We start from the raw sequence: 23665 nt of genomic DNA on the forward strand, positions 1-23665 counted from the left end.
GCAGTATTTTCTGACTGATGTCATTCTTTTTCTTCTTCTTCTTCTTTTTTTTTCTAGAAGAAAACTTCATACTTCTTGATTACCAAGCTCAACTCTTACCAATTATTTTCCTTCACTTTTTTCCACACTGAACCATCAGTGTGATTTAATCATCAGATTAGGGCTGGTTAATGTAAAGGGCCTCTGTCGTTACAACTTTGCACACCTCCTCTGCTTCATCAAGGGCACAGGACAGTGGGGGGCGGGGATCCTCCAAAGCCACCTAGCCTTTAGGAAGGCCAATAGGCATAGATATCAGATTGAGAGCTGAGCTGACACATATTTGCTGAGAGGACACGGGGGCCTGTAGCTAATCCTGAAGGATGCTCAGAAAAAGAAGGAAACCAATATGTTGAAGAAAACAAAGGAGGTGGTGCCTGAAGTTTGCCTATCTCTCCTCTCTCTTCTCTTTCCCACCACACCACCATGTCCTGTCTATCAGAATTACATTTCATCTCATATATTGTATGTGACCAGAAGAATTATTTGATTCCTTGGTTTCTCTCTTTATCAGTGGGCTGGGAACTCCTCCAAAATTAAAACCAGATACCATCAGCAGCTCCCCTGCGGCCTCCCAGTTTCTCGAATGCTGTCCACCTGGTCTTAACCAGTCAACTAAGATAACTTGGGAGCTTTGGCTGGCTCAACCATCTGTTCTCCTTATTTTCATTGTGTTTCCATTTCCATTTGAATTTTGAGTGATGCTACGCAAAGGTGGAAATCTTGGGAAAGACTTGGAGGCTGCATTTCTAGGGCATAGCTTGTCAGGAGTTTGTATTATCCAAAATGTACCTTTCTACACCCGTTTTCAGTTTAATCTGTTGCCCTGATTTTAATTTCTATTATATTTGTGATTATTTTTATAAGAATAGAATCCATTTGCTATGTCTATTTGAGTCCTTTTTTTCTATTTTCCCCACATGGATGCAGTACCAACCTGTCAATGAAATATCTTTTTGTTATATTATGAATATGTAATTCTACTGTAGACCAAAAATATAAAAACAAATTTGTTCATTTTAAAGATATAAAGAACTAGTGAGTAAAAGATTAAGAGTTGAAGGAAAAGACAGAAGAGCAGTGGTTAACTATGTTGAGTTAGAAATCTAAGAGTAGCCTTACCTATTTTTTAACCAGTGCTTGTCAATCATACCATCGTTGGGATTATGTTGTCTTGGCTCCTTCATGCTTATGTTCTATAATTCTTGTTTGTCTGTTTGTTTTTCTCTAATGTCATTGAGGTTGCACATCATGCTATTTTTGGCAATGCCTGATTTTTATTATATTGTACTTTTATCAGTCATTTCCTTTAGAAGGATGGGGGGAAACGTTTTATTTCTTCTTTTAATTTAAAATTTGTTTAATGCACTGGAAATAAAATTGGACACATTTCACTGTTTAAAAATTCAGAAACAAAACAAAACAAAAACCACAAAGAAAAAACCAGCAACCAAACAAGCCACAGGAAAAAAAAGCTACAAAAAAAATCTATATTGTACTGAATATACCTACAAAATACATCCCACATGAAAGAGAAATACCATTAAATAAGAAAAATATATTATTTCAGCTACAATGCTGAAACCATAAAAGAAACCTGGGTTCCATGGGGATGGGGAAAATAGGGCATTCCTTTGAGATCTGAGATCTTGTCGTTGTTCCAATTCATGCCCAAACAGCTTCAACGTGGGAGAGGCTGCTATGGAGAAAATAACCCCAGCCTTCCTCATCCCACTGGAGCTCTCCATTACCGTTCATTCAATGCTTGAGCTCCATTTTGAAGGAAAAAAAATGATGTGCTATGGTTGAGAAAGTGGCTTGTACAGAGGTATGTGTACAGTACACACATGGACATGGTTTAGTCCTCTGCCCGTATACCACCTCACGTGTTTCTCTTCTCCGTGAGGAGTGGCAGCGGATTGACCTGCAAAATGGGAGACTGAAAATGACTTATTGGAACATCAGCTAATGCTAAAGATCCTCTGGACTCCGACCTGGTCTCCCTTCTTCAGCATTCCTGGATACCAAGAGAGCCAGTTAACCCACACAAATGCACAGTGCAAAGAAAGACATAGATTTTTCCTAGCCAACTGGCTGTATCATTTGTTCAGTGTTTGCTGGGTTTTTCTGGGTTTGTTTTGTTTTAGAATTGGGGTGGGAGTGGCTGTAACTTCACAATCTAATACAGTAATTGTTTTGCATCTTCCATGTTTTATGCAAAAACAGACATTTAAATCAATAAATAATTGTGCCCTAGACTGAAAGCTAATGTTTAGGAGAGGAAAAAAATTGTTGGAATTTTTTCTACATTTTTTTGTGAAGAACCTTTTTTGGAAAGGAAGGATACATATTTTTGTTGTGTAATATTTTCTATTTTTGAATGCATTTTATTGGTACAAGACTGTTTTTTTGGTGAAGACATTATTTAAAAAAAAAAAAGAAAAAAACTAATCGAAAAGTTTGCCCTTAAGGATATGCTGCAGTTTTGAGGTTAAAAAAAATAACTGATTCAAGATGCGTGTTAAAAGTTGGGATTATATTGTTGTTTTTTTTGTAATTGTTACAAGAAGAAGTTTGTACCCACTGCTGTTTATTTTGTTTCAGATGAGTAAGTAAAGGGATTGTTCTTGTTTTATTCTTTTTTTAGAGAAAAAAAGCTATTTATGAAATGTCAAAAACACTGGACTGTGAGTTTAAGTGTGGAAGCATTTTACCACCCTGTGTCTTCAACCAATTATGGGAAACCCCTTTTCTCTTCCCCCCGCCTTAGCCTTGCCAAATGAGACAAATATAACAGCTGTCAGATGATCGAAGCCACTGAAGCCCTGCTTTAATTTTTATGGTTTGAAAAAGTTGGAAAACCAAAGTTCAATTTGTTTCTGAAATCCCACTGTCCGTAGCCCTTTTTTGTATGACGCAGCCAGTTGACTCTGCCTCTCTATCTTGGATCATTGCCTTCTTAAGGACTGGGGCCAACTGTGATGCAAAGAGAGGCACGAAGGTGGCGAGCCTGGGAGTTGAGGTCTCATGGAGTAAGATGTGAGTGGGACTTCAACCTCTCAGTGAGCAACCGTGCTCCTACCCTGCGGGCCAGGCTCCAGAGAGAACTCACAGCTAGGCTGCCTGAGGAGAAGCCTCCCTCCCATCCCCTCCACCCTGGGCCTCTAAGCCCCTCCTGTTACCATGGCGCTCCAGAATGGCTTTGCCTTCCTCAGCAGCCAACATTCCATGGATGGGGTGGGGGGAGGAGGGAGCCAGTGGAAAGAAATGGCTGTGAGTGCTGGGAAGGCACCCCCAGCCTAGGGAGGGGAGGGCAAGTGACCATCTAGCACAAGGGAGCTTGCCCGCCTGGTCTTTGATTCTGTGGATTGTCCATCTATCTGCTCACTGTGAAGATGGAGAGGCAGAGGGAACCCAGGCTGTTAAATAGCTTTTCCATATTTTTTCAAAATTGAAAAAATAATTTTTGAAAACTGTGCTTTTTTAAGAAAAATCATTTGGCTGGGGGGAAGGGAAAAGGGAAACACCAAAAGCTGTAACATGATTAACTGGAGATATTTAACTGGGGGCGCTTTCTAGACCAAGTCAAACCGATTCCGTTCTGGACCCTAAAGCAGCCAAATCCTGAGACTGTCGATGACAGAAAGCCGAAGAGAGGCCTCCACTTCCTCCTTTCTCTTTTCTTCTCTCTGTCTAAAAATTCTCTCTTGTTCTCTTTCCCAACTTCCCTTGGACCACTGCCCCAATGGCCCTTGGACTCCCATTTCATGTGTGTGCGCACACACGCACACATACACACACGCACACATACACACACACACATACACACTTGCAAAATACCATTTTTCTTAAGGATTGTGGGACCGAATAAAATCATGTGCCTTCATTTTTTTCCTTTTATAGTTAGATGAACCTCTTCCTTTTTACAATGTTTCAAAAAAAAAAGAAACAGGGGAGGTTGAATTGTTAGCGGAGGACCTGGGCATCGTTTGAGAAGTAATTTTTGTTTAGCACATTCCCCCTAACCATTAAATGCAAACGTTTCAACCCCTTCACGATGCTCTCTGGACATTTAGAGCATCGAGTAACCAGATTCATGACAGCCTAAACCCATTTGATTTAGAGCAATTCCTGAAAATTCAATTTCATGCACTTCTTTGATTTTTATCAAAAATGAGGTGAACAATGGCAAGCAGCTTTGTTCTCCCGATTTGGTGCTTTTGCATGTGGTGTGGGGTGGGCGTGGGGGTGGGGGGATGGGGTGTGTTTAGACAAAGGGTGCATTCCTAGAGATCTCTGGTGCTGAAGGGCCTCGAGTTCCTTTCAGAGACTGCATTTGACACATTTTAAGTATCCACAAATGAATGGTATCACATGCAATATTTAAATGGAGCAATGGGAGAGGCTCTTTGAAACGGGGTTTTGCATCTTTTTGTAACATTTTCATTTCTCTGGTGCCTTATTCCTACTCATTGCTGGCACTCACATACCCACAGGGAACTGACATGGAAGTCAGCCTCGGGAGTGGGAACACGTGGGCGATGCTTGAGCTGCGGGAGCGTGGGGAGGTTGGTGTCAGTTGGTGGGGAGGGGACTAGATGGCATCTCTTAGCTGAAGCCAAGCAGGAACTGCACAAATCCATGCAAAAGTGAACAATTCCAACCTGTAAACACACCGCAAACTCATCCTTCCTCATCTGAGCTTTCCTTCCTTCTTCCTCTTCTATCTCTGCCTTCTCGTAAAGGTGCTGCTGCTGCTGCTGCTAAGGTGCCCGGAGTCCAGAATGCCCAGTAATCACTCAGGCACGAGCCTGGCACTGCCACGTCAGCCCCTGGCACGACCAAACCCAGGTTTCTCTTGCTTGGGGCTGAGAACCGTCAGATTTTTCTCATCAAAAATGTTTTCCAAGGAATCTGCGTTGAAAATGCACTTTAAAAAGTAAATCAAAGCTCCAGACTGTTTAAAATGTACAGAGGGAGCAGGGGAAAGATAAACATGTGCTAGTGTCTGAACCCAGTTCAGTTTATCTCCAGTTGAAACAATATACACTATATTATGTATAAATGTATACACACTTCCTATATATATCCATATATATAGTGTATATATTATACATGTATAGGGTGTATATGTGCATATATACACACATGCACATAATGAAATCAGATGCTCATTACAAATCCAGATGCTCATTACAAAACCAGATGCTCATTACAAAACCAGATACTACACAAACAGCAGCAGAGGAAACAAGGTTGGACTCTTGCAACAGATCACAAAAAATAAAAACAGCCACTTGCAGTGACTTTGGTCATTTCTGTATGTTCACAAGGAATGGATTGTAACAAAGAAAAAAAGGAACAGTGTTAGTGAAAGAGGAAAAATGGGCGAAACCATCTTGATCCAATGGGAATGCAGTAATGTTCTCTACCATTTCATCTATTTCTTTTAGTCATGTTGATTTGATTTCAGTTTTTGGCTATTAAAAAATTTTTTAACTCAAGTGACCCACAACAAACTGAATAAAACAACTACAGTGAAAGCCCTTTCCAATGGAAGATGTCAGAAATCTCAAAACCCTTGGCCTGGCTCAGAACTACCGTGTGCAAATCAGTACTCTCTTAATGTTTGAAATAAAAACTGAAAAAAAAAAAAACTTTTTTGAAGCACCTTAATGTGGCCATCCATTCAAGGAGTGGGTGCCACTTTTTTCTTTGAGCACCTTATTGACGTGTTTTGCTATCTGCTGTCTTTCTGTTACCTGTTGGCTGAATGGCTAGCTGTTAACATACGCACGTGCACAGACCTGACGTCTGGGCATGTGTGTTCTCAATGAAGTTTACTGTGGTGACTGCTGAAAGGTGAACCCATTTCCTGATTTTCCCGCCACAGTGTTGTGATAAGATTCAAAGAAACCCTATTCCCTGCACAGAAATGTTTCTTATCACATTGTATCTTAGTATGGAAAGGAATATGGTCCCTTTTTTGCAATTGCTACTGTACACACACACACACACACACGTGCACAAAGATTCATTCGTCCAAGTGGTATTTTCAATGTCTGTGTGGGTGTCACTGTTTATGCAGTTTCTATTTCCCAATAAATTTTGAAGGGAGGGCAACTTTTCTAACCAGATTGTCTTTTCAGACTGAAGACCTGGGAATTGGGGAAGATTTTGGAAAAAGGGAGAGGCAAGGAAAGAGAGAGCTTTATATTGAAAGAATAATTCAATTCTTTCTTCAATTCCCAAGAGGAACCTGAGCTTAATGACCACAGAGACTGTACCCTCCAATCTTTGCAGGTGGGCATGGAACACTGCTTGTATCCATCTGTGTACCGTACAAACCCATGTAGACACATCACACACATCCATCCATCAATATATACGTGGTTTGGGATGAGCAGGTCAATAGTTTTGAGAGGGAGTTTGTTCCTTTTTTTTTTTTCTCATTATACTCTTAAATCGTTGTCAGTTATCAAACAAACAAAAAAATTGTTTTGAAAAACCTTGCATACGCCTTTTCTATCAAGTGCTTTAAAATATAGACTAAATACACACATCCTGCCAGTTTTTTCTTACAGTGACAGTATCCTTACCTGCCATTTAATATTAGCCTCGTATTTTTCTCACGTATATTTACCTGTGACTTGTATTTGTTATTTAAACAGGAAAAAAAACATTCAAAAAAAGAAAAATTAACTGTAGCGCTTCATTATACTATTATATTATTATTATTATTGTGACATTTTGGAATACTGTGAAGTTTTATCTCTTGCATATACTTTATACGGAAGTATTACGCCTTAAAAATACGAAAATAAATTTTACAAGGTTTCTGTTTTGTGTGGAAGAGTAATTGATGTTGCTAAGAATGATGTTTGTTTTTTGGGGTTTTTGTTGTTTTTTTTTAAATGTTACCAGCACTTTTTTTGTAAGTTTCACTTTCCGAGGTATTGTACAAGTTCACACTGTTTGTGAAGTTTGAATATGAAGGAATAATTAAAAAAAAAAAAAACTCTTCCCTTGTTTTCCTATTGTGTTTTGTTTATATCGTGACAGTGTTTCTGTCTCGGGCAGCCCTCCGCATTCTTTCATACTTTGTGGTCTAGGTCCAGTCTGAGATTGTCCAAATTGAGGTTTATACCTAAAAGGCCAGAAAAACTCTCAACATATCAGTCCTCTTGATACCAGCATTGAGTATTCAAGGATTGAATATATTGACATCACTTTGGGGAAATATAAGGGAAATTTGGGCATTTTCCTTCTCCTGTCCAAACTCACAAATGATCACATGGCTCATTTACTGCTACGAAAATTGATTCCCCTTTTTTTCCCTTCCCCATGTGCAAATCCGTATCTGTCTGCCTCCTCTGGAAATACCAATGCCATGTCACACTATGCCCGTCTATCCTTGTATCCAAGGAAAGTTTGTGGCTCAAAATATGCCCCCATTTGATGACTTTAGAGACCCCTAAGTGACTCCTGCTTGCTCCATAGGACCTTCTCATATGTGACCCTACCCATAAGAGCTCTCTAACCTCATCTTTCTCACAGAAATTACTAACGTGATGGAGAAAACTTACATCTTGTTTGTCCCTGGTGAAGTCAATTCAACTGAATTAGATTTGCTAAGTCTTCCATAAGCATCCGTATTTCACTCAACACTGTGCAGTATATGAAGAAAATGGAGGAAGTTGCTTCAGCCCTGGTAAACCTTAAAATCTGACAACTAGAAATAAAGATTCATATAAAATCAAGAGCTAGATTGTACCATCCAGACTCTCAGTGCCACGGGAGTTTATAAACGGAAAGATACATGAGCAGCAAACATCAAGGAAGAGCCCAAGGAATAAGCAATCTGGCTGGGGGACCCCCAAGGACACACAGGCTTTGGTTGGAGGGGATGAGTGTGGATAGACATTTCCACCAGTGTGAGGAACACAAAGTTACCTAGAAATGGGCTAGGGATGGGGTGGGTCTTAAGGAGAACTCTGAGCTGAATAGTGACCTCTATGAATATAAATATTGACTTCTTGCAACTCAATCACTGAACCCCTAAGTTCACCTGCTATTCTAGGAAGTAGAAAATAAAGAGGAAGAAAACATTTTCATGATGCGTGATTTGTCCCTAATTGATTTCTGTGAACCTTAGCAGCATCGCAATGATGCCAGCCAACTTCGCCCAGAGACTTTGATCTCTCTGTGCCTCACCCACAAACTCTTGAGGCCTCTTCTCTGCCTGTTGAACATTGTGGTGTGGTTTGTGTATAGATGGGCTATAATAATAGTAAATGGCACATGGGCTATTCAGACAGCACTTAGTTTACAGAGTTTCTCCTTCATATACTTTATCCATCCTCACAATTACCCTGTGAAACATTTGAAGTAGCTGTATTATACCAGTTTATAGAAACAGAGGGGCAGAAGTACGTATTTTTCCCAATATAAAACAATAAACTAGCACTTGACGTCAAGTTTTCTGAAATCCAATGATAGGTAACCCGCACCAGTGTCTCTCAAACTTGAGTCACGTATATACCCTTATAAAGGAAAAAAATACTTCTCACAGACCGCCCCCCCCCCACCAGGGGAGGGGGTCTGAGATTATTTTTATTATAATGTTTAGAAATAAATTAATATAACTATTTTTATCACAATCATCTTTCTTAAACAGGCTCAAACATAAAACCTAATAAGCCTATTATGCTTATAGCTCTTCCAGAATTATAAAACTAAAATAAAAGGAGATAAAAAATTCCCATAACAATAAATACAAGTAAAACTATGAAATTAACAGTTTAAAATAGCATTAATTTAATGTATTGGCGACACTTTGCTGAATCTATGTCACTGCTCACGAGGTGAGGTGTTCTGCCGGCTTCGGCACGTGTCCTGAGAGTAGCAGCCCCACACGACAGTGTCCGAAGTGAAGACGCTTCTCCCACCACTTTCCTAGTATTTCAACTACTCCTGCGAAACCTTCCACTGCTCTGCCCTGCTGGGCAAAAGAATCATTTATGAATTAAGCCTCCATGTCATGAAATCAACTTAATTATAAACCTAAATACAGAGACTGAAGACAATGGCAGCACTCTGTTAGAAGAAGGTCATCAACATCCAAGAGGTGTTTGACTTTTTAAAAGATAATCATCTCACATAAAACACAAAATTTTTAAATATGGAGAATTTGCAGACCCCAATGATATATGCAACTCTTAGCATTCCTTAAATTCCAGTTTTTAAGAGTTTGATCATTATAGCTACCTTCATTGCTCCCAAGAAGTTTTGATGCCCCCTCGGGGACCTCTGCAGCATCATAAGCAGTGCCAGATGCACATGCTCATGGGACATAATATAATAATAATAACATTAATTCAGCATCTTGCAGTTTACAGAGACTCAACCACATTATCTTATTTCATCTTCCCAAGAACCTTATAAAGTAGGTATTATTATTACCATTTTATAAACGGGGAAACATTTGTAATGACAATTGAGAGATTAAGTGGCCTATCAAATGTCATGAAGCTAACTGGCAATGCTGAGCACTTGGACCAAGTATGCTGACTGCCAGTCGGCGACACACCATAGCTACTTCTCTTTCGGGCTCTGGAAAATCAACCTGACTTTTAGCATCAGAGGAGGTGTTCTTCAAAACATTCTAACGTGAAGCCAGAATGACTGTAGTCCAGGGCAAGCCCTGTGATACAAGTCTATGCCTGCATGACACCTATGTGTTGCTAACTTCTTGACAGTCCTGGCCCCATTTACATGAACTGGACCACTCAGATACCTTTTGCGAAGAGTCTGAAATAAATAAATGCACAACCTGCTTTTGGCCTCATGCTTTGTCTTGATCAAAGGAAGGACACAGGAGAATAGAAGAGGACCTCCATGTTTCTTCCTAGTGGCAGCCCTTTCAAATGCGTAACATCTGTAGAGCCATCCAATGGCTTATAAACACACCTCTCTATATTTTCTCCATGTGCAAGGCAATTACTACAATTGTGATGTGTAATATACTAGCCACTAGTTACATGTCACTATTTAAATTTAAATTTGTTAATTAAAATTAAATAAAATTTAAAATTCAGTTTTTCCAATACATTAGCCACATTTTAAGTGTTCAACAGCCACATGTGGCTAGTGGTTGCCATATTGGATAGCACAGATAGAGAACATTTCCATCATCACAGAAAGTTGTATTGGATAGCATTGTCTTTGACTCTACCTTACGCAATCAGGTATCTCATGCTATCAGGATCTTGCACACTTAAGGCTCCCCTGGGCCTCTTGGGCGGTGTGCTTTGGAGTGGATGTGGGGGATGACTAATTACAGCCATGAAGCCGGACTAGGAAGAACCAGCAGACTGAACAAAACTCACACCCACGGCCAGCAGCCACAGCCATGCTGCTGGCTCCTTCCTCTATGTGGGGTGTGGTGTGCCCGCCTGCATGCTGCTGTTCATGTGCAGCACACACAGCCTGCCTGTCCTGCTCAGCACAGACGGAATCCGTAGGAAACTTGAGTGCATGTGGTGAGTCATTTCCAGGGGCTCACTAGCCGAGAAGGGACAAGTCATGAAATCAAGTTGCAAGGGAAGGTCCAGTCCCCTCATGAAGATCATCTACCTCAAAGCCTCGTGACTCAACATTTCTCTTTTTTGTTCAGTATAGTTCTTTGGATTATAGGTAAGACTCTAAATGCCCAGGCTCAGAATGTAGAGTGATAAGGAGTAGGGAATCAGTAAATTTATTCCTCCACAAACTCCTTCCTTGATTCATTTATTCTCCCCTCCTCTCAGAGAACACAGGAGGGGATCTAAGGGAGCTTAAGGTCTCTTCCTGTCTGCACTCAGGGGTCCTCTGCCTCAATCTCCCCTGTGATTCTTTCCTGTATATTTCTCAAAAGACACAGGAAGAGAGAAAAGCCTCCTCAAACCCTATTTTGAATGTAAGAGAAAGAGACAGAGACCACCCGTCAGAGGCAGACACCCTCCCCAGGCACCAGGTTGGCTTGGGTTTGCCGTTTAGCACTGCACAGTCCAATAAAAACATAATGGGAGCCACATATGCAATTTTAGATTTTCCAGTAGCCACATTAAGAAAGTAAAAAGAAACAGGTGTGGGGCCAGCCCCATGGCCAAGTGGTTAAGTTCTCACGCTCTGCTTCGGCGGCCCAGGGTTTCACTGGTTCAGATCCTGGGCACAGACATGGCACTGCTCATCAGGCCATGCTGAGGTGGTGTCCCACATGCCACAACTAGAAGGATCTACAACTAGAATACACAACTATGTACTGGGGGGCTTTGGGGAGAAGAAGAAGAAGAATGAAAAATGATTGGCAACAGATGTTAGCTCAGATGCCCATCTTTAAAAATAAAAAAAGGTGAAATCAATTTTCATAATGTATTTTATTTAACCCAATATATCCAAAAGGTTATCTTTTTGACAGGTAATCAATATTTTTAAATTACCAATGTGATAGTTTACATTCTTATTATTCATATTAAGTCTTCGAGATCCAGTGTGTATTTCACACTTACAGGCCAGCACATCTCAGTTCCGACTAACCACATCTCGTGTGCTTGATAGCTACGTGTGGGGAGCGGCTTCTCTACTGCATTGCCCACGTCTCCAGGAATCTGGCTGTTAGGGGATTGTCTTCTTTTTTCTCCAAGGAAAATCTATTTCAATGAATTCCATTTGGAAGTTTCTTTTCTGTCTAATTCAAATTCATTTTAGTAACCTTGCCCATTTACAATGTCTATGGATCCTTTTGTGTTTTTATCACGATCCAAATGGTATTTGTAAACTTTTCCAGTTACCATAATCACGTTAAATAACACCCAACTCTCAGTCCAGCCTCGGCCCAGTATATATCTCCACCAAATCAAAACACCACTCCCTTTTTGTCATTACATTCTAGCTCATTTCCAATTCGTGAATTGTGTTCTACTCCCAACCAATTTGAACCAGTTTTGCACGAAAAATGCTGTGAACTGCCATGGCAAATAACAGCATTTTACATGTCTCTATCTCTCTTCCAAAGGACTTGGTGTTCTGGACAGGCTTCAGCTCATTGCTCTAACTAAATACCTGTTGGGTAGAAAAGTGAGAAAAATAAACATACATAAAGATCCACAAAGGAGTAGGAGTTGAATTGTCTTCTTGCTTAACCAGCCTAATTCTTAGGTAGCAGGGCAAAGCTCCATGTATCAGTTGGCAGAAGACAGGCCTGCTTCACATTCTCTCTCAGTTCCCAGATCCCACGAAAGAAAATCAGTCACCTGTAAACCAACCAACCCCCTCATTCCTCTAAGAAAGATGGTAGGGAGATAAAAGCCTGAATGCCAGTTAAACAGAAATGAGTACTCAGATGCCACCCCAACCTCAGCACAAAGAAGTCAGTGGTGAATTTAAGGGTTCAGAGAAGCCAGTTTGAGGGTGTTCATTTTTTAAGCCCCTTATTATCCCCCTATTTTTCTTCCTAGGAAAACTCCTTACTTAAAAATCCAAGTTTTTCTTTTAGTGGGAAATAGACACTTTCTTCAAAGGCTAAACGGTGGATTGATAGAGAAAAGGCAGATGGATCATGGCCTAAGGGCTAAGACGCAGCTCCCGCACCATTGGTGGACTCGCACAACTTCTGTGGTTGGAAGAGCCTAGAGTCCTCTCTATCAGACAATTACTGGACTCTGAGTATATCCGACAAAAGGAGACTTGAATTGCCTGCCCAGAAAATAAAATCTGAAGTCTTGTTGGTTTCCTTGGTGCCAGGGCCTTCCTTGTGGGGCTTTTTGGAACTCAACTTTAGTTTCTACGAGTTTCCTAGAAAAGTTCCTGCTCTTAGCAAACCAGCCCCACTGTTCCTTTCATCCTCATAAGCCACTTCACCACAGATTAGCCTATCCTGATCACCTCACCTCGGACTGACATCTCTTCCCAAAGGCCTGTGTCTTGTATCCTTATCTCCTTACTATCTTTCTATGTAAGTGCTGTCTCCCCACTTAACTGTAAGTTCTCACAGGCCTGAGACCAGAGACCATGGTTTAGTCATCCTTGAATCTCCCCATTGAAGCTAGTACCATGCCTTATTCATAAAGCACCTTCAATGTGTGAATGTTCATGAAAGTGACAGCGAAGTGAGAAATGAGATACGGTGGCTCCACAGTCATACCACTATCATTTTCCACCACAAAACTCTGTAGCCCAAAACCCTGCCCAGTGTTATTAGGAGGAATCCATTTCTCAGAGCCACAGAATCTGCTCAAACGGCCAGATTCAAAACCAGGTCAAGTTTTTTTTAACATGCATTCATAATCAAGACACAAGCTGCTCACCCCAGGTCTGCCACAATGCAACAGAAGGGAAGGGTAGAGGAAATGCAGAGAAGAGGATAACATTCATTCATTCAGCTGAAGACACACACACACACACACACACACACACACACACAGCAGTGATGGAGAGTGCATTATACCTCCATCTGTATCAGCAAAGACAGGACTGTATGTCCCAGAAGATGCCTCTGGGAGCTACCCAGTCTCTGCCAGGAAGACAAAGCTCCTGAGGCTTCTGTAACCCAGGACATTGAAGTAGTCATGAGGCTCGGCATAGTCATCTCCCCTCTGCTCTCTGCAGGGGCTGGCAGGTGCTGCTTCTGCCTGGACACAGCTCCTAGGGAATGACGGAGCACTGGGATTCCGTTCCTCCTGTTCAGATGATGTTCTTCTGAGGTCATTTTCTGCAGAACGCATTCTGAGAGATTTCCTCTAAAAACAAACAAACTACAAAGTAAGTATATGGGATTGTTACTCAAAAGTTACTCCCCAACATGATACATGGTTAGAATGGCCTCCCCCTTCCTTTCTTACACACACACACACGCACACACACACACAGGGAAACTTAGGTTCTTACCAACACTGATTCCTTAACCTTTACTTTCTCAACCTTGTCACAGCTAGAATTCGGTACTAACCACTCCATTGAAACTACACTTGCTACACGGTCAATGTGCCCCACACCCCAGGACTTCCAGTCACTGAGCCTGGTGAGGCAGTTTTCAGTCCCAGTTTTCTCTTACTCCTTACTGCATCTGACACTGCTGACCTCTGCCTTTTTGAAATGTTCTCCTTCTCTGGCTTCCATGATACCACTTTCTCCTGATTCTCCTCCTCCTCCTGTGATCCCCCACCTTCATCTTTAGCCAAGTCTTCATTCTGCTTACACATCAGCTCCCCAAATAAACGGGTTCCCCAAGTTTCTGCCCTCTGCTTTCTCACATTCAACACTCTCTCTGAGTCACTTCATCCATATGCATATCTACAACCACCACCTGTCCACTGAAGAGGCCCAAATTTCTGTCCAAACTAGACCAGGCTTCTGCCCTGAGCTCCAGACCCAGAGGTCCACCTGCTAAGGGCATCACCACCTGATGACCCTCAAAAAGCTCAGACTCCAAACCATCATGGTCTCTACTCCACAAACTGCTCCTGCCCTTGAATTCTCCATTCCTGTTCATGACACCAGCTGACCGGGGACCTGGAAGCTAGTGTTAAGCTCCAATTGGCCATAAACTCCATCCAATTTTACTCCTAAGTAGCTCTGAAATCTCTCCTCTCTTTTCCATGCTGACTTCCATATCTTATCTCTCACCTGCCTCTAAATTTTCTCTTACTTCTGGTCCAACTTCCACATGGCCACCAGCAGAGTGATTTTTCAAAAATGGAAGTTTGATCATGCCATGCTTCTGCCTAAAACCCTTTGATGGCTCCCCTTGTCTGTAGGAGGGTGCTTGACCTCCTATAGGAGGCACAGGTGGACTTCAAGGCATTCATAAACCTGTTTAAGTTGTATACACAACATTGTGGAAGGGCGCATTCTTCTGGGAAGAAAGTCCCTAATTTCACTACACTCCCCACAGAAGACTGTGTGTGATGCCCCTCAAAATGCCCTTGTGACTTGGGCACACTCACCTTTCCAGCTTTATCTCCTGTAGTGCCTCCCCAACCAACACCCCAACTTCTGGGATAGGGCCTAGATGCCAGAGAAGTACCATTTATTGAGAATCTGCTATGAACACAGACTGGGCTCGCTTCTTTATGTAATCTCAGCAACAATGCTATTGAAGTTTCTACTTTTGCATGAGCTAACAGGCAGGAACAGGCAATGTCCTTTGCTCAAAGACAAATCCAATTCTGACTTGGGCTCATCTGACTCCAGGCCATGCTCTTTCTCCTCAGCTAAGCTGCCTCTCCTCTTACAGCTTCTCCAATGCCATGCACTGTTTCCTGCCTCCTCAATTTTGTATATGCTACTCCCATGATCTATTCCCTGTAGTTCCCTAAAAGGGACCCTTGCAGGGTCTTCCTGTGTGCGAGAAGATGGTCCTGGAGGTCCTCTGCTGTAGCATTCAATGCCATCTGGAACTCATTTGTTAACCCTCCTGTCTTCTCCAGGCCCCAAACTGTAAGCTCCCTGAGGGAAGGATCTGAGCTGTATTCCTCTTTGTAAACTCAGAGCCCATAACAGATGCTCAAAATATGTCTTAGGACTGAAATGCATGCGCACACACATACACACTCTTCCTCAGCCCCATGCCTAAAAGAATAGGATTTTCCAAATCAAAGTAGGGACTCCTGGTCCGACAACTACAATTGCACTTATGCGACAATTGAACAGACAGTGCAATCTGTTTGGGACAATCAAGGATGTGAAGCAGCCATCACATCCAGGTGAGAGCATCAGAGGTGCGGGTTGTGCTAAGGTAAGGAAATCAAAGAATAGCTAGCACAAGCGAGACGGCAGAAAAGACGCCTGGTGACACCCAGTGCAAAGCTGACACCCTCTCAGCTTTACTGAGACTCCTCTAAAGCACGTCACTCCCCCCACCATAGGTCTGAAGACAGAATCACAAAGAGCCACAGACAGGCTTGGAAAATAACAACAAACACAAACCAAACCTCATCCCCCCTGCCCCACCCCCACTGCTTCCTGGATAGGAAACACCAGCATGACCACTGGCTAGCGTCAAGCTCAGCAGAGCATACGTATATGCAGGGAGGCCGAGAGGAGGGTGGATGGGGCCACATGGATATGCATCATGGACAAATATCAAAAACTAGGGATGGCACACACTGCAGGCCCTGAGGAGCTGGGCCTAGAGGGAGGCCAGTGTTCCAGAAACACATGTATGAGTCAGGCAGTCTCTTTCCATGTACTGTTTCATTCATTCTTTTTCCGCAGAAGTGGCTGCACCTAACTGTAGGTATGAGGAAAAGGTTGTTATCAGAAGTCATGCTGATGCTGTGCTTAAAAGAAGAACTAGATCCCCTGATGCAAACCCATGCATTTTTAAAATGTGAATACCCAACTCTTCCTCAAAGAACTGATTGTGACCTTTTGTGCTGATGTGTTCTCATTCCCAAACTGGCCACCCTTGCTGTGGAATCTTAAGACTATTTTGGCTTCCAAAAGTCCTCTGGGAAACGTAAGTGTGCCTGAGATGGTTCCCTCAGCTGTTCCGTTTTCATTCCATCCTGGGCAGGGGACTCTGTAATTGTAATCAGTGTAAAAAACAAGTCTGGAATTAACGTACTGATGTTGTCCTAAAGGACCAAAGGGAGCTATGGAGACTGCCGCTGGGTTCTGCCAGGACAAACACTGCCCTCTTGGAGAACGTGAGGAAAACGGACAGTTGGCTGTCATTGTCTTGGAGCTAGACACACCCATCTCTCCTTTCCCTCACAGAAAGTCCCTGGGGGCAGTTTTCCTGATAGCTGCTTAGCAAATAATATTCATTCATTTAGTCATCACCAGTCCATGAAAATAAATATTTATTGAGCATCAGTTGCTATGGTAAATAAAATTTATGTAAATAAAATTTAATTATAAGAACTTAAGAAATGAGTTATTAATACATGCCAAGAAAAATACCAAGTGCCTCACATGAATTATTTGACTTAAATTTTCCCACAACCTTGCGAGGGCAGCACCATAATTATTCCCATTTTACAGACAAGGAAGCTGAGGCTTAGCAAAGCTAGGGGACAAAGCTGCTCAAGTGGTAGAGCCAGGATCCAAACCCAGATCTGTCTGATTCCAAAGCCATGCTCCTAAAAATTGCAATCCACCAGCTCTCGTGGTCTGTAGGGAATGCTACTGATGCTCTACTCAGATTCGCCCTACCTGCCCAGGGCTCCCCTTCCCCAGATGCTGGAAGGATAGGCTGTGAGCTGTTCACAGCTTCCCCTTCTCCGAAGAATTGCTCTTGAGCCCTCCCTGGTGAGCAGCCAGCACTCAATGACTGATTGAGGTGAGCTTTCAAAAGACCAGCTCCCTACCTCAAGATGTGACCAAATTTGCGTACAATTCTTGCTTCACCCACATCTTCAGCTGAGACCACATCAAGCTGAGCTTTCTTCCTTTAGCCCTATCCTACTTCCTTCACTACCCTTCATCTGAGAGCCCACCCCAATAAATCACTCTCGCAGAATTTGCATGTCAGGCTCTATTTCTGGAGAGCTGATCTAAAAGAGTTGCTCCTGAAAATAGCCCTAGAAGTCAATGCTAAGGATGGGATTGTGGAGGAGAAGCCCTCAGCAGCTGGATGGGAATATGGACCCCACCACTGGTGGTGAAGTGGGATGGGACACAGATGGAAGGGGATTCTGAGTTGGTGCAACATCTCTGACATATGAGAAGTATGGGGTAAGGACTGTGGAATTGGTGACTTCTACTAAATTCCACTGATGCACTGAGGAGAGAACATGACAGGCTCAGATCTGTCAGCATCTGAAAGCAAAGTGTGAGACTCAAAGTTCCTCCTTGGCAGCACTTAAGGAAACCTCATCTCCAGCACTGAAGACCAGGCACAGGACCTAATTGTAAGAGAGACAGAACTTCAACGAAGGCTGGATTCTCAGCCTGGGCAAGTCTCTGATGCCAAAATGGGGCCTTGGTAGGAAAGGAGGGATCCTTGACTTGGGAGGAGGATCTCTGGGTCAATGGACTTGAGAGCCTTGAGCCATCTGCTTCTCTTGCATCATCCGGAGCTGCAGAAGGGGCCCCCTCCCTTTTGATGGAAGATGGGGCCCTGCCAGGACCTCTACCTCCTCTACTGGCCATTGGCCCTGTGATTAGGGTAAAATCGCAGGGAATGCTGGGCACAGTAAGGGAGGAAGGAGGTTACAACTAAAGGGCCTGGCTAACACGTACTGGCAGGAACTGCGAGGGTATGTTTGGGAGTGAATCCTGAAGGTGATGGATCAGGGCTGGGCAAATAAAACATAAGATGGAATGAGGGATAATTTGTCAATATTGGGACACATCCCATGACTCAAGATTTAACACCCTCACAGGAACCCCGGGAGAGAAGTCTAAAACACTTCGTCCATAGAGATGCCAACACTGCTTTGGCAAACTGTGGAAGAAAGAAACAAAATGCTCAGAGAAGTGGGAATGCTCTGATGGACCGATGTAAAATAACATGTATATTGGTCTCTACCCCCGGTTCCTGCTAACACTTGGTCTTTAACCCCAGTTCCTGACACAGACCTCCTTAAATCCGTAGAATTTCCTGAGTGACAGGAACGTCTTCCACAGGGCTCCTAAATCCCTTGGAATTTCCCGGGTGATAGGAATGTCCTTTGTTCCAATGAGGCAACTTTTGGGGGGCTTCTGGATGGAGACTGGTCACTAAAAGACCAGGCCATGATAAGAAGCTTGGAACTTTCAGTCCTACCCCCCATTCCCCAGAGAAGGGCATGAAAATTATATGACACATGAAAATTATGTGAAATTCAAATTTCAGGGTTTATAAATAAAAGTTTATTGGAACACAGCCATACTCATTCATGTATGGATTGTCTATGGTGCTTTCACTCTACAACAGCAGACTTGAATTGTTGCAACAAAGACTGTGTGGCCCACAAAGCTAAAAGATTTACCACCTGGTCCTTTACAGAGTAACGTTGCCAATCCCTGTACTACATAATTTTAAAAATCCAACAGCTGATTATGTTTCTAGGGAAGATCCAGAGGACACGCTTTTACTAAGGTGGAAAGGAATGGGCTAGTGAGGAGCACCAGCATCATTGAGGTTATGTTAACTCAATTAGTGTTACCTCTCTGTGTAAGATGGACCTGAAGTGGGAGATGCTTTTATAAGTATGGATCCCTAGTAGCAACAGGGAAGAGGAGATCCCAACACGATAGAAGGGCAGGTGGCAGCACTTAAAGAACCAAGTGGATGTAATTACTGCAAACACAGCCAAGGAAGTCCGACCCACAAGGATATTACCATGGCTAATAAAGCACAATGTTCCTAGGAGAAATAGAGATGAACAGCCAACAAGGGTATTGCTTATACATATAATCAAGGGATCAAGAATACATGAGAGAAGGCTGAGGTCAGCACCCCATGAAAAGTCAAGGTCTCTCACCCAGGTTCCAAGTCTATGAACAGTACCAGTGTGGATCCTATTCGTTCACCCCTCATCTCCACTCTCCAACCTTCTGCATCCTATTTGGTGCCCTAAGAAGCCTGAACTATATGTATTGCATCAGTAGGGTCCCTTGCCCTCTCACTTGAGTTTGGGTTCAGGCAATTCAGAGCAACAGTAGGAGAATGGAGGGAAGGGGAGTGAAGTGAGGGTGTATATTCCCTTGGCACGCTCTCTGCAAGGTGGCCTTGGACTGGCTGTGACCTTCCATCTAAGATTACAGCCCTTCTCAAGGCTGTCCCCTCCACACAATCTCTCTTCCAGGTTCTAGTAATCACCTTCTCCCTTTGCCCCTAAAAGAACAGGAGTGGTAACAACATACTGCTACACTCCCCCTTATGGTTTCCTTATATGCTGCCTAATCCTTCGTAAGTCTCCTTACTAAATTGTCCTCAAACTGCACAACTTGAGAGTACTACGTGTTCCCTGCTGAACCTTGAATAATACAAGTGTAAAATGCATTTGAGTGAGGAGAGAGAGAAGATTGGAGACTATAGTCAAAGTACATGAAAGAAGCAGAGAGGACCTGAATTAGACAGGCAGCAGTGGAAATGTCAAAGAGGGGCTGGTGAATAAAACATTATAGAAGGGGTGCCACAGGATTTGACAGCTACTGGACTCTCTCTTTTTACCTTTTCCCCTTTCCCCATCTCCTACACAAAATGACCAAAGTTAGTCTGGGTTACTGGCATGAAAACTAACCAGTCTTAATCCTTAATAAGAAAATTTGTTCTGCTTCTTCTAAAGAACCTTCCATATGTCCATTCCAGAGCTGTAGAACATTGGTGACAACAGAGGACATCTGTTCACCAACCACCATAGCAGCTCCCTTCCAAGCTCAGAAAGCAATCGTCATTCTCTTCACCTCTCCCCTCTAGTCAATCACTTCTTTTATCCTCACTTCCCCTAGAGGTTTCATTTCTGAATCATGTCTACTGTGAGAGACAAGACATAAATGAACATACTATGGGTTATTGGCTTCCTGCATAGCACTAGCCACATCTCAGCCACTGCTGGATCCCCAACACTCTGTTCAACCACGTCTGTTGAATGATAAAGAAGTGGTAACTTCTTTTTTTTTCTCTTCCTTTTTTTTTTTTTCTGCTTTATCTCCCCCAAACACCCCCCCCCACCACCACCACCCCGTACACAGTTGTATATCTTAGTCGCATGTCCTTCTAGTTGTGGGATGTGGGACGCTGCCTCAGCGTGGCCTGACAAGTGGTGCCATGTCCGTGCCCAGGATCCGAACCCTGGACCGCCGCAGCAGAGTGCGCGAACTTAACCACTCGGTCACGGAGCCGACCCTGACAAATGGTAACTTCTCTACGAACCAGGTAGGTCAGCAACCTCAACATTTACCTCATAAACCAAGAAGTGAGGGTATGAACCATGGGACAACAGAGACTTTTGTAAAAGAGTTGGTGGACCAAGCAGTCATCTGCTAGTATAAGACTTTATGTAACTTTCACCTATCACATGAGCTTTCTTACCATTTGGAGAATTTCTTTAATTATCTCTGGACCATATTAGCAAGATTCAACAGGTGCCTCAAGAACTTTTAGACCCATAACTGGGGAAGACCTGGGCAATTTGTAACTCACAGAAGGGAACATGACTTTGGCTCTGCTACCAAAATACCTTTCCCCATCCTCACTCCAAACTGTTCTCAGTGAAATAAGGTTAGAGTAAGAGTTCTTGGACTCTCTTCATTTGTAGATCTGGCTGAAGATAGAATGTGTGTCAAATGGAACATGTTCTTATTACATCACTACCTTTGTTAGTGATGGTAGTTAATGAAAATAAAATAGGTTTATCTACACAGAAAACTAGGAGAACTTAAGATGTAAAATATTAGGCTAAAAGTTCAAGATTGGTCACTGATAATATACATGAATGTGCAGAAAAAGTGTAACTCCATAGGCTGAACTAACAGTAGGAAAATATACACAAAGGAGTCAAGGCAGGCATAAAGAATTCTGATTGTTTAAAATGCCAAATGCCATGAGGTCTAAGCAGAAAAAACATTATAATGGCACTTTCTTATTAAGCAATTTTAGTTTGTGCGATTCACCCCAACTCTGAGGCCTGGATAGGGAAAGAGCTCTCTATGGTCTTTAGGGGAGTGACAAGAGTAAAAGTGTCAAATAAACATTAAATAAGAAAGAAGAGAAAATCAAAGGATGGTCCATTTCTGGGAGAGGAAGAAAGAAAAAGAGGGCAAGAACTCACCATAAGCAAGCAAGATGGAACCAGAGCCTAAGAACACAAAGCTGTCTAAACCTCCACCTCTCTGGGACTGGCAGTGACCCAGCCAGATGCAGGCTAACAGCCTAGTCAGGAATCAGGAATGGTGGGACTAGAACTCGGGTGGGGGGTCTTGACTCAATATAGCCCAAGGTATGCAGTGGATGGGCTAGCTAAATTAGCTCTGCTTGTAAAAGTCAACCTTCAAATACCCATATGAAACACAACATCAAGGAGTTTTGCTTGTGGTGGAATTATGATTGATTATGCTACTTTGAACCAACCCTGCCACTGACAACAACTAGAAAAATTGAACCAAATGTTAGAAGCATCCATTTGTAGTGATCCGAGATCTAGCAAAATAGTGAGGAATTTGTGGGCTTGGGAGCAAGATCCAAAAGAAGGAAGCCCAGAGAGATGAGATGAGCACTTAGGGACATTTTTTCCGGGAGGCAATTGACTGAAAGTTTTGGCTAAGAGGCAGATACGGAGGATAACACAGAGTTTCTGGCTGGAGGGACAAAATTTGGAGTTTGGAAACCACCAAGGAGAGGAGACATTGGCAGACACCACGGGCTTTTGGTTGGGTCCCCAAAGGACTAAACCATATGAGCAAGGAAGCACTAGAAATTAAATCCAGCTTTAAATCCTCTCACTACTGGGGCCAGTCCGGTGGCTGAGTGGTTAAGTTCACTTACTCCGCTTCAGCAGCCCAGGATTTCACCAGTTCAGATCCCAGGTGCAGACATGGCACCACTCATCAGGCCATGCTGAGGTGGCATCCCACATAGCACAACCAGAGGCACTCACAACTAGAATATACAACTATGTACTGGGGTGCTTTAGGGAGAAGAAGAAGAAAAAAAGAAAAGATTGGCAACAGTTGTTAGGTCAGGTGCCAATCTTAAAAAAAAAACTTCTCACTACTGATTTAATTAGGGTGACTTGAGAATGCTGGTGCCTCCAGACCAATCTCGTGACAGAAGCAAAAAGGAATCCTCTCTGGAGTAAAATGATACTTAGTGCCTCAAAGCTTTCCATGTTGAATACACAGCACTCAATGAAAAGTAACCAGATAGCCAAGAAGATAAGATAGAAGCAAAAATAGACAATAGTAAAAGACCCACAGTTGACCCAATTAATAGGATTATCAGGCACAGAGTTCAAAATAACTATAATTAATAGTTTCAAAGAATTCAAAGACAAGATTGAGAATTTTGGCAGACTGTAAATTATTCAAACAAAGAGCAAAATGGAAGCCCCAGATCTGGAAAATACAATAGCTGAAATTAAATGCTTAATAGATGGGTTTAACAGAGGATTAGATACATCAAAGAAGATACTTAGTCAACTGGAAGGTATGTGAAAAGAAAACATCCACTCTAAAATTTGATGAGATAAACGGATGGAAAATACAAAAAAAGAGGATAAGAGACATGGGGAAAAGTGAAAATGCCGAAAATACCTGTAATTAGTATTCCAGAAGGAGAGGAAAGCAAGAATGAAGAAGTAATATATAAAGAGACAATAGCCAGGAATGATCTAAACCTGACAAAGTCATCAAGCTACAAGTTCAAAAAGCACGCCAAACCCCAAACAGAATAAATACAAAGATAACTATATCTAATTATATCACTGGAGAATTGCTGGAAGCCAGAGAAAGAAATTTTGAAAAGAACCAGGAGAAAAAAGCATAGCTTTAAAGGAGCAAAAATAAACCTCTCACATAATTTCTCAACAGCAATAAAGGAAGCCAGAGACAAGGGAATCATATGTTCCATGTGCTAAAAGACAGTAACAGACAGCATAGAATTCTATACCCAGCAAAACAAATATATCACTTTTAAACTAAGGAAAAACAAAGATAC

General features: G+C 42.4%; 1 protein-coding gene and 1 non-coding gene across 3 annotated transcripts in view; one reads left to right on the top strand and one right to left on the bottom strand.

Annotated features, from left to right (window-relative positions):
* Positions 1-5095: 5095 nt before the first annotated feature.
* MIR568 (microRNA mir-568) lies at positions 5096-5156 on the top strand. The gene has a single exon (NR_032970.1). It is a non-coding gene; the product is annotated as a microRNA mir-568 (primary transcript).
* A 6281-nt stretch (positions 5157-11437) lies between these two features.
* TIGIT (T cell immunoreceptor with Ig and ITIM domains) overlaps positions 11438-23665 on the bottom strand; it is a 32342-nt gene continuing 20114 nt past the window's right edge. The window contains exons 4-5 of one of the 2 annotated variants that reach the window (XR_002801849.2): positions 13526-13817; positions 11438-12141 (exon numbers count right to left, since the gene is read on the bottom strand). Coding sequence is in view for 1 of the 2 variants with exons in the window: in XM_070243814.1 (XP_070099915.1) it covers positions 13581-13817 (237 nt within the window). In the remaining variant the exon portion in view is untranslated. Of the gene's footprint in view, positions 13818-23665 lie in introns of both variants that reach the window. The other variant, XM_070243814.1, reaches the window with a different exon arrangement.

The sequence above is a fragment of the Equus caballus genome, chromosome 19 (genome assembly GCF_041296265.1).
Source record: "Equus caballus isolate H_3958 breed thoroughbred chromosome 19, TB-T2T, whole genome shotgun sequence".
Taxonomy (NCBI): Eukaryota; Metazoa; Chordata; class Mammalia; order Perissodactyla; family Equidae; genus Equus; species Equus caballus.